This window comes from Mastigoproctus giganteus, chromosome 4, assembly GCF_048544385.1.
Source record: "Mastigoproctus giganteus isolate SK-2022 chromosome 4, ASM4854438v1, whole genome shotgun sequence".
Taxonomy (NCBI): domain Eukaryota; kingdom Metazoa; phylum Arthropoda; class Arachnida; order Uropygi; family Thelyphonidae; genus Mastigoproctus; species Mastigoproctus giganteus.
The window spans coordinates 83,418,476-83,435,247 of NC_143578.1; the positions used below are offsets into that span (position 1 = coordinate 83,418,476).

At 37.8% G+C, this 16,772-nt stretch overlaps 1 protein-coding gene across 1 annotated transcript in view; it reads right to left on the reverse strand.

The window, feature by feature from the left end:
- asun (integrator complex subunit 13 asun) overlaps positions 1-16,772 on the reverse strand; it is a 409,288-nt gene that overhangs the window by 174,167 nt on the left and 218,349 nt on the right. The window contains exon 10 of the mRNA XM_090371642.1: positions 9,560-9,738. Coding sequence (XP_090227768.1) covers positions 9,560-9,738 — 179 coding nt within the window. The remainder of the gene's footprint in view (positions 1-9,559; positions 9,739-16,772) is intronic.

Genomic DNA, 16,772 nt, shown 5'->3' on the forward strand with positions numbered 1-16,772 from the left:
TCTACTCTTTTTAAAGTAGTGGAGAAATCAATTAACTGCCAACTCTTAAACTACCTAGAAACCTTCAGTCTGATCAACGATTGCCAGTATGGATTACGTCAGTGTCGGTCCACTGGTTATATTCTGGCTTATGTTACCCATTTATGGACTAACTCAATGGAAAATTTCGGTGAAACACAAGCAGTTCCTCTTGACATCTTAAAGGCTTTTGATCATGTCTGGCATAGAGATCTTCTAAACAAGCTTCCATCTTATGGTTTGCCAACTGTTTTTTTGTATTTGATTATCCAGTTTTGTCTCTGACCGCTCACTGAGGGTGATGGTAGATGGCTCTCTGTCTTCTAACTTCTCCACTAATGCCAGTGTCCTCCAAGGTCAGTTATTTTCCCCACTCTTTTCTCTTGTATATTAATGATCTTCTTCCATTGACTGGAAATCCTATCCATAGTTTTGCAGATGATAGCACATTGCATTCCACTTTCCATTTTGAGAAACCTTGTCCTGCTCGATCAGCTTCAACTTCTCGGAAATCTGCTAACAATTCCTTAAATGCCGATCTCCAGGTAATTCTCCAGAGGGGCAAAGGCAACTTAGTTGATTTCAATCCTTCTAAAACTCAGTCTTGTCTTATATCTCGCAAAAAGGATTCTTCTGCTCCTATGCTTATCTTTGGTGACACTCCGATTTCTAGGAAAAATGATATATCTCTATTGGGGATTACTCTGACTTCTAATCTCTCTTGGCACAAGCACATTACAAATATTGCTTGTTCTGCATCTAAAAAATTTGGTTTTCTCTTTCGCTCTCGGCGTTACTTTTCTTCCAAACAGCTGTTCACTCTTTACAAATTGCATATCTGCCCTACCATGGAATATTGTTCTCTCACATCTGGAGTGGTGCCCCCAAAACCTCTCTCAGGCTTCATGATTCTGTTCAGAAGAGGGCAGTTAGGTTAATTAATGATTCATCTCTAACAGAGTCTCTCCACTCGCTGTCTCATAGACCTACTGCTGCATGCCTCTTCTACAGATATTTCCATAGGAACTGTTGTTCTGAATTGGCTTCTATAATTCCTGCTCTTTCTCTCAAAACAGTCCGAACACGTTCCGCCACCAGCCAACATCCATTTACTGTCCAACTTCAAACTCACAGAACCAACTTTACATCTTCCTCTTTATTCATTCAACTGCCGTTTTCTGGAACAACCTTCCTTCACACATATTTCCTGAAAATTACAGTCTACGTATGTTCAAGTCTAATGTCAACAAATATCTTCTTTCGTCTTCTCAACCTCCAATCCAAGCATGGTACTAAGTACTATAGGTTCTAGTACCTCTCGTGTTTCGGGTTTACATAAAAAAAAAAAAAAAAAAAAAAAAACACTAATCTCCCAATGACGACTTATAATCCCGCTTTTGCCACTTATTTACGACTTACAAAACATCTGTTTTTACCTTTATATTTATATTTATTACTTGAATTTTATGATTTCTGGTTATTTTATTATTATTTTTTTTTTATTTGGAATCTTGAAGTGTCCCGGTAAATTGAGAGTCTGCTGTATTCGTATAGTTAGTAAGCTCAGTTAAATATTTTAGTCCTGCTCTTTCGGATGCAACAATACTCCTCATGCATTATGACCAATCAAATTGGGCGGACAAGACTTACCCTTAACAAACCCGTGCTGTGTCTGAACTATCACTGCAGTCTTGTCTAGGTGATCTGCATCATTTCTTTAACCAGTGACTCCATTATTTTCCCTGGAACAGAAGTTAAACTTACAGGTCCGTCATTATTTGCTTCACCTTTGACCCCCTTTGTGTATGGGGGATACATTTGCACATCTCTTGTTCGTGGGGACCTCCCCTGAATCAATGGATGCTCTCGTAATTATGGCTAAGAGTTTGCTTACTTCTGACTGCCTCCTTCAATATAACTGGATAGATTCCATCTGCCCTGGATGCTTTTTTTATGTTTAACTTCAGCAATCTCTCCTCCACTTTGTTCTCTATTTTCACAAAATCATTTAGCTCCCTGTTAGAGTTTAGTAAGCTTCTGTCCTCCCTTTCCTTACAGAATTCCTCATCTGTAAATGTAGATGCAAAATATTCATTCAGTTTGTCAGCTATCTGAGCAGGATCATGAACAGTCGAACCACCAACATCAAGTGGAGCAATGTAATTCATCCCCTTCCTTCTAGAGTTTACATAAATAAAGAAGTTCTTGTTGTTTTTCTTTGCATCCTTTGCCAAGGATCTCTCGTAATTTAGCCTTTGCTTGCCTAACTTCCTTTGTGACTTGATTATAGACTAGCTTATATCTGCCATAGGCTTCTGTGTCACCTGCAAATTTGTATGCATCCTACACATTTTTCTTCTCTGCCACGAGCCTCATTAGTTCATCTGACATCCATTTAGGCCTAAATCTTCAACAGTATTTCTTAGTGGGTATGAAAAGCCTAGTAGCTTCCAAGATAAATTCCCTGAAGGCCTCCCATTTAGAATTCACTGCTTTTAAAATCATCAGTTGATCCCAATGTATAGAATTCAAAAGCTGCCTGAGACCACTGTAATCACCTTTATGAAAACAAAAATCCTTTCCTTTACCCTTGGTGGTACTCCTTTAAGTAAATCCCACATCAGTAGATTGTGATCACTGTCACCTAGTGATTCCTTTATCTGCAAATTCATAATGCATGCATCATCACTGCTGATAATCAGATCAAGAGTATTACCCCCCTCTGGTTGCCACTCGAATGTGTTACTGTAGAAAACAATCATCCAATAAATCCACAAAAGTCTTGCTAGCATGCGAGTGACTAACCCACAAGTTCCAGTCAATATCTGGAAAGTTAAAATCCCCCATTACAAAACATTCTTATTTACTGGCCCACTCTTTTTCTCTGCACAACTGTTCGTTGCACTCATCAGAGTTATTAGGCTTATAGCACACTCCTCCTCTCATTTTCCCTTATCCAGTGTTTCTGTCACACCAAACTGACTCCACATTGCACTGTCCGCCCATGTCAACTGGATGCACTTCCTTAGATTTTATGTGTTTCTTAACTAACAGCATAAACCCTCTTCTCTTCCTACCCTGTCTACCCTTCCTGCACACATTGTACTCCCCAAATTCCAATTCTGCACAGAGACCTGTGTGACACCATGTCTCTGATATCCAAACAATATCTGCCTTTGATGCCTAGATCAGCACTTCAAATTCATCAAAATTATTTACTATACTTCTAGCATTGGTGTACAGGTAAGTATACATGCACCTAATCTTATTCTTAGTTACCCAAACATAGGCCATGTATTTATTTGTTTCATGATGACTGCCATCAATCCCAAACCCCCAGCACCCCATCCTCCAGGCCACTGTTCATTCTAATAGAAGCAGTGCAAAAATCACCTTCACCCCTGCCTGCAGCTACTTTTAACCTTTTAGTCTGTGAATTCCCCCCCCCAAGCTAGCAATTTTCCGACCCACCTAACACTGGCTCAATAGCATCAGCAAATATTCTTGCACCCTTTCTATTTAAGTGTATCCCATCCCTGTAGAAACAGTCTCTCCTGTTAGCAAGCACAGACCATGTTCAAAAAAATTCTACCCCACGAGCCTTGCACAATCTCTCCAGGGCCGAATCGATTGACAAGGCTCTCATCATATCATCATCAGCCATTTTCAATCCACTGCAGGATGAAGGCCTCTCCAGCAACTTTCCAGTTCCTTCTGTTTTAAGCACTGGCCATCCATTTACTAACCAAAAACTCATGAATTTCATCTATCCATATCCACCTTTGTCTTCCAGGTTTTCTTCTAGCTCCTCTTGGGTACCATTCTGTTATTTTCTTAGTCCATCTGTCATCATGTCTTCGAGCTATGTGTCCTGCTCAAGACCATTTTAGTTCTTTAGTTTTGATAAGAATATCCTTTACTTGAGTTTGCTGCTTAATCCATGTGTTTCTCTTCTTATCTAACAGTCTGATTCCCAATATAATTCGTTCCATTCTGTGCTGTGTAGTTCTCAGCTTCTCTTCCATTCTTTTGGTGAGTGCCCAAGTTTCACTTCCATAAGTCATGGTGGGGAGTATACATTGATTCATTATTTTACGTTTCAGACAAATTGGGATATTGCTCTTCAGTATGTGACTATATTTTCTGAATGCTATCCATCCAAAATTTATTCTTCTCTTGACTTCCAGCCATTTATCATTATTACAGCTAATAACTTGTCCCAGATAAGTATATGACTCCACCTTTTCAATTACTGCTCCTTCAATCATTATTTCCCTTTCAGTGGCATACTTGTTCATCATTACTTTTGTTTTAGCCATATTCATCTTTAGTCCAAAATCCTTACTAACTGTGCATAACTGATTACTCATCATATACTCCCTCCTATCTTGTCTGGGCAGAATTGCAGACACTTTCAAATTCAACCCTAGCTCACGACTATTTTTAAACACTGACCTGTACTTGTTAAATAAATCTGCAGATATCTTACTCTTAAGATCATTAGTGTCAGCGTGTACACCAATATCACCTTTTCTGCCCTTAAAAGATGATACCTGCTCTACAATATTATCAACTTTTGCCCCTGGCAGACATACACCGTTGCTGTTCCATCTATCCTTTTTGCATAATATATATACCCAGTCTTCCTGACAACAGAGTCACCAACAATAACTAGTTCCTGTGGGACCAGCACATTCTGCATTGGAGACTGCTGCTGTGTTGCCTGATGCACAGGAGTGAGCTCTCGTGTTGAGTTAGGCAGCTGAGAGTTTGATGGGCCCCTTTTATTAATTTCCTTGAGGGCATCCACCCTACACCTCAAACTCTCATAGGTGCCCATCATAACGCTGAGTTGGCACCTAATTTCCTCACAGTCTCTGCACCTAGCACACAAAGACATCTTCATTGACTAGATCATATCCTGTTCTAGATAGGCCCACAAACATTTCACATTTCGTGCAATTTTTTAGTTTTTAGATGTGTTGGAGGTCAATGTTTAGATGTTTTAAACATTGACCTGTACTTGTTAAATAAATCTGCAGATATCTTACTCTTAAGATCATTAGTGTCAGCGTGTACACCAATATCACCTTTTCTGCCCTTAAAAGATGATACCTGCTCTACAATATTAAACGTCCACTTCCCAGGGACGATTCTCCAACACATCACATTCCTCCCTGAGCCACAGCACTCTGGCGAATCTGTGAGCATTGTTTTGCTGTTATAGTCTGTGTCATGATTCCGTTTAAGTAAGTAGAATTTAATTGACAATGAAATTTAATAACATTAATAAATTTTACTGATTAATTGATAATGCTATACTATACTAAGCTAACAGATTTCTAATACAGTGCTATGTGTTTCACTATCTAGTTTTAGGCACCTCCGTAGCCAGGTGGGCAGGAGCAGCAGTGCATAGCACACGCTTCTTAATTAGACCTGTGTTCAAGCCTGTGACCACCAAATACGGAGGATGCGGAAAGGTCAGGAATGACCACTGCATATCCCCGGAGCAATATGGCCTTAGTTGCTAATGCTCCTAAAAAGCAAATAACAACCACTATATAGTTTTATGTTAAACCTTACGCTATCTAGTTTGGGATATACGTTGTATCGTATAACAATAGTGGTAAGTTACAAGCGGTAAATCTATGGACACTAAGTATTAACTTTCAAAATCACTATATAAATTCAAAATAAATCAAGGAGCTTGACTAGGACTATAAGCTACTTACAGAAAATAATTTAATATAACAATTAAGTCAATAAAATGGCTAAATATAATTAAAAACGTAGCGATGTTGGACAAGATATTGCAGCCGGAGCTGCAATATCTTGTCCAACATGTGGATTGGATTGGATACCTTTACTGATACTAATTAATAACCTACAAAATCTCTATCTAAGTTCAAAATAAACTAAAGTATCGTAACTAGGAATATAAAGCTTCTTCTAGAAAATAAATTAATATGCCAATTTAAATCAATAAAACAGCAAAAATTTAAGAAAAACTTCTCTATTAGCTGGAGCCGTAAATAAGGTAAAAGAAAAAGACTTTAAACAGTGTGAAAAAAAATAAATTTATTTAATTAAAAAATACATAATAATAATAACTTACACATAAAATTTCACATATTTACATATGTATGTATATATATTCGGATAGGTATTTTACCGCAAATTTTATGTAGAAAAAAAATTTACAAAGTTATTTTTTAAAACAATGTTCGATAATTTTTTGTTTCGTTTGTTGTGACCTTTTTTTCTTGCTGCTAAATCTCTCAAGTTCCTCAATAATATCAATTTGATTATATCACATTCTTCCTGATTTTCTGCCCATTTAAGCACTGTTTCTTTTTGTTGACATTTTTCTGTTCAAAACTGTGCATAAATTGCACAGTTTTGGGCCAATATTTAGCATTAGCATTAGTAGAGGCATTTGATGCAAGAAAGCAAGCTTATGCAGCATCAGCCAAAAAAAAACCCACTTCCACTTCACCCCTCTGTTCGTTCAAAATACCTGTCCAGCTGAGCCTTAAACTTATTTAGGCTATCAACCTCCACCACAAGGGATGGAAGTCTGTTCCACCAACCAACCACCCGTTGGCTAAAGGCAAATTTCCGCACGTCTATCCTACATCTGTCTTTCCTCGATTTGAATTTATGCCCTCTCAGGTGATTTTTCTGAGCTAGAGGAAGAATCCCATCAGCACTGAGCATGCTTAAACCATTCAAGGCTTTATACACCTCTATCAGATCACCTCGCTGGTGCCTAGTCTCCAGACACTGTAATTTGCAAAACTTAAGCCTTTCTTCGTAAGAGCACCCCTTTGTTCCATTCACTAATCTTGTTGCCAAATTGCTGTATATTGCTGTATTCTTACCGAGTCTGGACCTAAAATAAACATAACATGAAATGAAGAGAAAATATGTCATGGAAAATTGGATTCACAGAAGCAATAACTAAACTGTATCACTCGTGGAAACCCATTAGTCCTAATCCAACACTTCACCAGATATGCAATGTAAAAAACACAGACAGAAATACTCTTGTAGCATAATAAATGTGAGAATGTGAGTATAACACAATTTTTGCATTGGATCATGCGCAATTTCATCTGCAAGTAACACGGTGAACGCAAAACCCGACACCAAGCTGAATGTAGATCTCTGGGCAACAATGCATACAAGTTTATGAAGCTTAAAAAAATGTCAAATGTGTGAGAGCTGTATTTCCCATTTACTGTAGTTGTATTGATCGGAGACACACTGTTGTAATTCGCTGTATTCACAAGATAACATGTAATATTGTAGGCTGACTCATGCTTTCAGGAGCTCACATTTTTCTGTTCAAACAGAAATTTCGTGAGGTGTAATAGCATGAGCAGAGGAACACATTTCTGGGGGTCACTACCATAAAACAAAACAATTTGCAGTTCTCGGTTTATTGGGTTTTTCAGTTAGTGCAATATAATAATAAAAAGGTAATTAACTTGATCTTACTGCATTTGCGATAATACAGATAGCTGGAATTCTGTAGACTTTTACGATATTATGGTGAAATGTGTTTCTCCTTCCATGAAATCTTCAATCATATAAAAAACATAAATAAAATTTCAGAAACTTCTCTTCATTCCTATTTTATAAGCTTTATAAACTTGTCTCACTAGTGCAATTTGTATGTCCCATGTTCGTCATTATTGATTGCTTATCTTTTTTACTGTTTTAAATTTTACAATCCAAAAAAAAAAAAGAAAAAGAAAATGTTAGTGAACAGAAATATCAATCAAATAAACTTCTTATCTTGTCAAGGTAAAGTGCTATATTTACTGTGATATTTATTTATTTATTTATTAAATTTAAGATGTTTATACCTGTGTTAGCAATTTTATTGGATTTAACTTTTTTTTTTTTTTTTTTTTAGCGTTATAGAAGAACTGACTATACTACCATTGATAAAAAAATAAGAGAAAAGAAAAATCAGCCTTTCAAATTATTCCAGATAACTGACATTCCGGATAACTGACATTCTACTGTACCCTGCCCAAATATGGAGACCTCATCTGAAAAGAGACATTGACCTTCTTGAAAGGGTCCAACACTGGCAACTTACAGGGTGAGATTACCAAAAGGATAACTGTAAGAGGAAAGACTAATTGATCTTATAAACTTGATTGAAGTTTATAAAGTTCTGTTTAGAAGGGGGTCAGTAAAATGAATGAAAGCAGAATTTACACTGTTACAGAGAATTCCAGAACCAGGGCCATACATTCAAATGTATGGCCCTGGGACTAGATTATAGGAAGAGAGAATCAGACTAGATTATAGGAAGTTTTCTTTTAGCCAGCGAGCCAATGATTACTGGAACAAGTTGCTTCCTTAAGTAGTTGAAGCTGATAGTTTGAAGAAATTCAAAAGTAAACTGGATATTAATTACATAAGGAGGGAAATACATAATTTGTATTTTCTAATCTAAATTTCTTTTTTTTTTTTTTTTTTTGGCCAGTGCATTAAAGCCTGTAGTGTCCGTGCACTATATGGTTAATACCATACTAAATACTATAGCATACAACTCTGTTGTATGCTGTAGTATTTGAGGCACTCATTGGGAATACTCTGAGATACAGTATTAACTGGGGAGGTGGTAGCAGATTCCACTGATGATTATGACTTCAAACCATCAGCAAAGACAGGCAAGAAGTCAGAGTATTTAGCTCAATGGGCAGCATTTGCAAGACAGAGAACAGAGTACAAACCAGTCTCCAGTTTTTAATGGAGAAATTGCATAGTTATGGATGAGCAAGTGATAGTGGAAGTAGTTGCCCAGGGGACACAGCAGTACTGTGAATTGTAATGCCAAGATTAAGATCTTTAAGAATAGCTCTTGCACACAAATACCAAAGGAACAGTTGGCAGTCTGATGGGTGTTAGAGATTTTCTCATTGTGGCTCAGAGATGTTCAGTTGGAATGGTCTTGCAGGAATTTGAGATTAAAAGTTATGTAGGCATATGTAGTTGTATGAGTTTACAACTACACATGCCTAAGCATTAAGGACGTTCATTTGTTCTGGCATATAGATTCTGAGAGGGAGGCATTCTAAATGTCTCCATCTAGTCATCACAATAGGTTCTTTCTAGCAGAAGCATAAACCTGGGACCCATAATCTAGCTTAAACTAGACAAGTAAATGAAAAATTTGAAAAACGTGCAATGATCTGCACCCTAATTGTTAGATGGAATAGCAAATAGGAGTTTCAGGCCCCGTTGTGCACTTTGTCCGCAATTGACAGATGTGTTGGGGGAATGTCAATCTTATCAAATATAAGCCCCAAGAATCTTGTCTAAAGTGAAAACTTTATTAGCTTGAAAAAAGTTCATTTATTTAAAGGAAGTTTTCTTTTTGTGTATTTTTACTGGTTTGGTTGAAATAAATTTTCAAAATTAAGAAGATCAGTTTGAATTATCCCATACATGTATATCTAAAACAATGATAATTAAATAGCTTTGTTTTTGTTCCCAATTAATAAGATAACATACTTACACTGATTCTGTAATCTGTAACTCTTCCTCCACATCCCTCACTTATGGAAGGAGGATCTTCCAAAATGGATCTTCCTGTGCCTAAAGTGTGAATGTAAATCTCTCCTCCATGGCTGGCTAACATATGAGATAATACTTTAGATCCGGATTTACGAGGCATTTCTAACATTACTGCGCGTCCTAAAATTTAATATAAATATTTTAACCAGCATATTTGAAGAAAATTATCAGTAAGCAGTTTATAACATTACTGAGGGAGGGTGATATACAATTTTTTTATTTTATATTAAATGCAATTTGTGCATTTCAGCTCAAAAATTTAATTTCATCACCCTGATTATTATCTTAAGATACTGAAATTACAACGGCAAGTGGAATTATAAGAAATTCCAAGAAAAAAGATTTCTCAATGAATTGATAGATACAACAACTATTATATCACATGGTAGATTAAGTAATTTATTATTGAAATGATACAGTTTTAAAGAAATTGAATCACCTCATTTGCAAACATTTAAACTATTTATGGGAAAACAGTGAGTTTCCAAAACTGCATTTCAGGAACTCATTGTTTCCTTGTCTTCAGGCCTATGGGGGGATAGAATTGTTTGAGGAGTGGTACAAGTTGCACACAGCCTAAAAAAATGTGCAACTTGTGAAATGTTTGCCGAACTCTCTGGAACAGAACATGATAATGCCATGGGGGATGTCTTTGTGTGTGCGCGATGTAAGAAGTGTAAGGAAATCAGGCGACAACTCAGCGTTGTTATGGGCCTATATGAGAGTTTGAAGGACAGGGTGGATGCCCTCGAAAGATCTAAAGTGAGGGGCCCATCAGGCTCTCAGCTGCCCACATCAAAGCAAGAGCTTACACTTGGTCATCACGCAACACAGCGGCGCACCCCCAAGGCAGAATGCGCTGGTCCCACAGGAACTAGTAGTTGTTGGTGACTCTATTGTCAGGGAAACGGGAAACATGCTTTGTAAAAAGGATAGGTGGAACAGGTCCAGGGTATGTCAGACAGGGGCAAAGGTTGATGACATTGTAGACCGGATATCATCTTTTAAGGGCACAAAAAGGTGATATTGTTGTACATGTTGGCACTAATGATATTAGGAGTAGGAGACTGGCAGAATTACTTAACAAGAACAGGTCACTGTTGAACAAAAGCCGAGAATTAGGGTTGAATTTGAAAGTGTCTGCAATTCTGCCCAGACACGATAGAAGGGAGTATATGATGAGAGCCTTGTCGATCAATTCGGCCCTGGAAAGAACGTGCAAGGCTCAAGGGGTAGAATTTTTTTCAGCATGGACTGTACTTGTTAACAGGAGAGACTGCTTCTATAGGGATGGGATACACTTAAATAGAAAGGGTGCAAGAATATTTGCTGATGCTATCGAGGCAGTGTTAGGTGGGTCGGAAAACTGATAGCTTGGGGGATACAAGGACTAATAGTTTAACAGTAGCCGTAGGCAGAGGTAAAGGTGATTCTTGCACGACTTCTATTAGAATAAGTAGAGACCTGGGGCATGGGGTGTTGGGGGTTTCAGGGACGGATGGCAGTCATCCTGAAATAGGTGGGTATATGGGATGTTTTAGGGTAACTAAGAATAGGAGTAGGAGCATGTATGCTTGCATGTATACCAATGCTAGAAGCATAGTAAATAAATTTGATGAATTTGAAGTGTTGGTCAAGACATCAAAGGCGGATATTGTTGGTATAGCAGAGACGTGGTGTCACACAGATATAAGGAATGCTGAACTGGAATTTGGGGAGTACAATGTGTACAGAAAGGATAGACAGGACAGAAAGGGAGGTGGTGTTATGCTGTTAATTAAGAAAAACATAAAATCAAAAGAAGTGCATCCAGTTGATATAGATGAACAGGGCACTGTTGAGTCAGTTTGGTGTGATATAAGCACTCCAAAAGCAAAAATAAGAGTAAGAGTGTGTTATAGGCCTAATGACTCGAATGAGTACAATGAACAATTGTACAGAGAAATAGAGTGGGCTAGTAAATCGGAATGTCTTATAATGGGGGATTTTAACTTCCCAGATATTGACTGGAACTTGTGGGTTGGTTGGTCACTCACACACTAGTCAGACTTTTGTGGATTTATTGGATGATTGTTTTCTGCAGCAGCATGTTCGAGAGGCAACCAGAGAAAGTAATACTCTTGATCTGGTTATCAGCAGTGATCATTCGTGTATTAAGAATTTGCAGATAAAGGAACCACTTGTGGCAGTGATCACAGTGTAATGATGTGGGATTTACTTAAAGATTTAATTACCATCAGGGGTAAAGGAAAGGGTTTTTGCTTCCGTAAAGGTGAGTACAGTGCTCTCCAACAGTTTTTAAATTCTGTACAGTGGGATCAACTGATGATGTTACCAACAGTAAATTCTAAGTGGGAAGCGTTCAAGGAATTAATCGTGGAAGCTACTAAAAGTTTCATACCTATTAAGAAATATTGCTCAAGGTTTAGGCCTAAATAGTTATCTAATGAACTAATGAGACTCGTAATAGAGAAGAAAAATGCATGGGATGCATATAAATTATCAAGCGACTGAGAAGCCTATGGCAGATATAAGCTAGTCTGTAATCAGGTGACAAAGGAGGTTAGGCAGGCGAAGGCAGATTACGAGAAATCCTTGGCAAAAGATGCTAAGAAAAACAGCAAGGATTTCTTTACTTATATAAACTCTAAAAGGAAGGGGATGAATCTGATTGGTCCACTTGACATCGATGGTTCGACTGTTGATGATCCTGCTCAGATAGCAAACAAACTGAATGAGTATTTTGCATCTACATTCACACATGAGGAATTATTAAGGTTTGAAAATGGCAGAAGGTTATCAAATTGTAGCAGGATACTTAATGATTTTGGAATTACTGAAAGCAAAGTGGAGGAGAAATTGTCGAAGTTAAACATAAGAAAAGCACCTGAGGTGGAGGGGATCTATCCAGTTATATTAAAGGAGGCGGCAAAGCAACTAAGCAAACCCTTAGCAATAATTATGAGAGAGTCCTTGGACTCAGGGGAGGTCCCCACGGACTGGAGATGTGCAAATGTATCCCCAATTCACAAAGGGGGATCGAAGGGTGACACGAGTAATTACAGACCAGTTAGTTTAACTTCTGTTCTGGGTAAAATTATGGAGTCACTGGTTAAAGATGCATTGCAGGATCATCTAGACAAGACTGCAGCAATAATTCAGACACAGCATGGGTTTGTTAAGGGAAAGTCTTGTCTGACAAATTTGATAGGATACAATGATGTGGTTACAAAGGAACTGGATGCAAAAAATTATTTTGATATCATATATTTGGATTTCAGGAAAGCTTTTGACACTGTTGCGCATGGAAGACTATTGTACAAATTGGAGCAGAATGGTATTAAGGGTAAGTTGCTACAATGGATAAAAGGATGATTAAGTGGGAGAAGACAGAGGGTGGTAATCAATGTGTGCTGCTCTTCGCGGACTAATGTTATTAGTGGAGTCCCACAGGGTTCGGTGTTAGGTCCACTGTTGTTGTGTACATTTTTCAATGATATTGATGAATTTATATCAGGCTTAATGTCGAAGTTTGCAGATGATACAAAGGTTGGCAGGGTTGTTAATGACAGTAATGGCAGTGTGCTACTGCAACAGGATCTAGATAATTTGGGCAGATGGGCTAAGAAGTGGCAACTGAAGTTTAACCTTGACAAATGCAAAGTACTGCATATGGGTAGAAGTAACCCCAGAGAAACGTACCAACTGTGTGGTACTACACTTAAGGTGGTAGAAAATGAAAAAGACCTGGGAGTAATTGTGCAGTCAGATATGAAGTTTTCTGAGCAATGTAGACAGGCTGCTAGGGCAGGTCATGGGGTTTTGTCAATGATATATAGGAATTTTGCTAGCAGGGAAAAGGAAGTGATTATCCCTCTGAATAAGGCAATGGTCAGGCCACGCCTTGAGTACTTCGTACAGGTCTGGAGGCCTTATTTTACGAAGGATGTAGATTTACTTGAGTGTGTACAGAGAAGGGCAACAAGATTCGTGAGGGGAATTAAGGGATCCCCTTACCAAGAGAGGCTTAAGTTCTGCAAATTGCAGTGGCTGGAGACCTCAATATACCTCAATCAGATCACCTGCGCGGTGATCTGATTGAGGTATATACGGCCTTGAATGGGTTGAGCACGCTGAATTCTGATGGGATCCTTCCACTTGTTCAGATTACAAACCTTAGGGGGCATAAATTCAAATTAAGAAAAGACAGATGTAGAATAGATGTGCAGAAATTTGCCTTTAGCCAGCGGGTGGTTAATTGCTGGAACAAACTTCCATCTGTTGTTGTGGAAGTTGATAGGTTGAATAAATTTAAGGAGAAACTGGACAGGCATTTGGAGGCGCAAATGTGTGATTTTTTTTTTTTTTTTTTTGGCCGATGCTGCATAAGCTCATACACTTGCTTTCTTGCATCACATGCCACTACTACTACTACTACTACAAGTTTTCAGTTTGATAATGATATTTGATTATGTACAATACAAAGTATTCTAATTATGCTATGCTTCTTTACATGTACTGTTGTCATATAATTATTACACTTTTGTATTTTATTTGATTAACTCATTTATTAATAAGACAGTTTATGAAAAATCTCTAGAGTTACTCTCTAAATTAGTTGGAAGGGCTTACCTGTTAATGCGATCCAGGTGTAGAATCTCTTGGTCCCATTCTGGAAGACTGGAGGTGGAAGGAATAGGTTGACTGTTTATATAGTACTAGTAGTAGTAGTAGTGGCATGTGATGCAAAAAAGGAAGTGTATGAGCTCAGCCAAAAAAAAAAAAAAAAAAAAAAATCACACCATTCCCTCCAAATGCCTGTCCAGTTCCTCCTTAAATTTATTCAGCTTATCAACTTCCACAACGACAGATGGAAGTTTGTTCCAGCAATTAACAACCCACTGGCTAAAGGCAAATTTCCGCACATCTATTCTACATCTGTCTTTTCTTAATTTGAATTTATGCCCCCTTATTGTGCTGTCAGATATGAAGTTTTCTGAGCAGTGCAGACAGGCTGCCAGGGCAGGTCATGGGGTGTTGTCAATGATATACAGGAATTTTGTTAGCAGGGAAAAGGAGGTGACTGTCCCTCTGTATAAGGCAATGGTCAGGTCAGCCTTGAGTACTGCGTGAACAAGTGGTCCACGAAGTCCACGAAGAGCAGCACCCATTGATTCTCCCACTCAACCATCTGTCTTCTCCCACTCAACCATCCTTTTATCCATTGTAGCAACTTACCCTTAATACCATTCTGCTCCAATTTGTACAATAGTCTTCCATGCGCAACAGTGTCAAAAGCTTTCCTGAAATCCAAATATATGATATCAAAATTATGTTTTGCATCCAGTTGCTTTGTAACCACATCATAATATCCTATCAAATTTGTCAGACAAGACTTTCCCTTAACAAACCCATGCTGTGTCTGAATTATAGCTGCAGTCTTGTGTAGATGATCCTGCAATGCATCTTTAACTAGTGACTCCATTATTTTACCCGGAACAGAAGTTTAACTAACTGGTCTCTAATTACTCGTGTTACCCTTCAATCCCCCTTTGAGAATTGGGGATACATTTGCACATCTCCAGTCCATGGGAACCTCCCCTGAGTCCAAGGATGTTCTCATAATTATGGCTAAGGGTTTGCTTAGTTGCTTTGCCGCCTCCTTTAATATAACTGGATAGATCCTATCCACCCCAGGTGCTTTTCTTATGTTTAACTTCAACAATTTCTCCTCCACTTTGCTCTCAGTTATTACAAAATCATTAAGTATCCTGCTACAATTTGATAACCTTCTGCCATTTTCAAACCTTAATAATTCCTCATGTGTGAATGTAGATGCAAAATACTCACTCAGTTTGTTTGCTATCTGAGCAGGATCATCAACACTCGGACCATCAATGTAAAGTGGACCAATCAGATTCATCACCTTCTTTTTAGTTTATATAAGTAAAGAAATCCTTGCTGTTTTTCTTAGCACCTTTTGCCAAGGATTTCTTGTAATCTGCCTTCGCCTGCCTAACCTCCTTTGTGACCTGATTACAGACAGGTTTTTAGGTTGGAGTTGACCTGATGTAGTCTGTAGGAGGTTGTTGCATGGCAAACCTGGCACATATTTGGGTACTGAGATATATTATGGAGAGATCAGGATGGTTCTGAGGGGGGGGGGGGAAGGAGGCCTGGTTTTGAAAGCTTTTTACTCTGTTATGGATTATTAGATTGACATATGAAGTATTCAATAATTGATTGTATTGCAACTCTACTATTAAAATTAAATAAAATTACAAAATTAAATTAAAATTGTTATGATTATTACAATAATGATAATTATTATTTGTTGATTAACGGCTTATTAAAAAGTTAAGGCTTAAAAAATAAAATTTTAAATATTGAGTGGATTTCTTTTTCTTATTAAAAGGTTTGGGTTCTTCTTTTTGCTGAGAACTTCTTCAGGATATCTGTATGGAATAGGTTGTAATAAGCATTGTGGATGTTAACTTGTTTCTTGTTGATTACAGAGTTTCTGAAACATTGTATGAAGTAGGCTTTTTTAAAGGTTCTTCTGGAGCAGGATGAATCTGACATTAGAACTATGGTGTTCAAGAAATCCCATGTGCCTCTACAGGAAAAGCTGTGTATAGATGTTTCGGACTTTTTTGATTCTGCCATGTTGAATGTTTTATTTATGTTCTATCCTAGTGTTTTATCCCAGTACACAAAAATCCACCAGGTTTGCCATATAACAACCTCAAACTGGCTACACCAAGTCAACTCCAACCTATATAAACAGTCAACCCACTCCTTCGTCCCCAGTCTTTCCCAACAAAACCTAGAGACTTCATGCCAAGATTACGTTAATGTTTAAGCCCTTCCAACTAATTTAGAGAGTAATTCTAGGGATTTTTCATAAACTATCTTTATTAATTAATGAGTTAATCAAATAAAATGCAAAAGTAATAATTATATGACAACAGTACATGTTTGTAATCTGAGCAGTGAAAGAATCCCATCAGAATTCAGCGTGCATAACCCATTCAGTGCTTTATACACCTTAATCAGGTCACCTTGCAGGTGCCTAGTCTTCCTAGAAGAAGGAAGTTTGTTCTAACAATCAGCTACCTGTTGGCTGAAGACAAACGTTTGCACATTTATCTTGC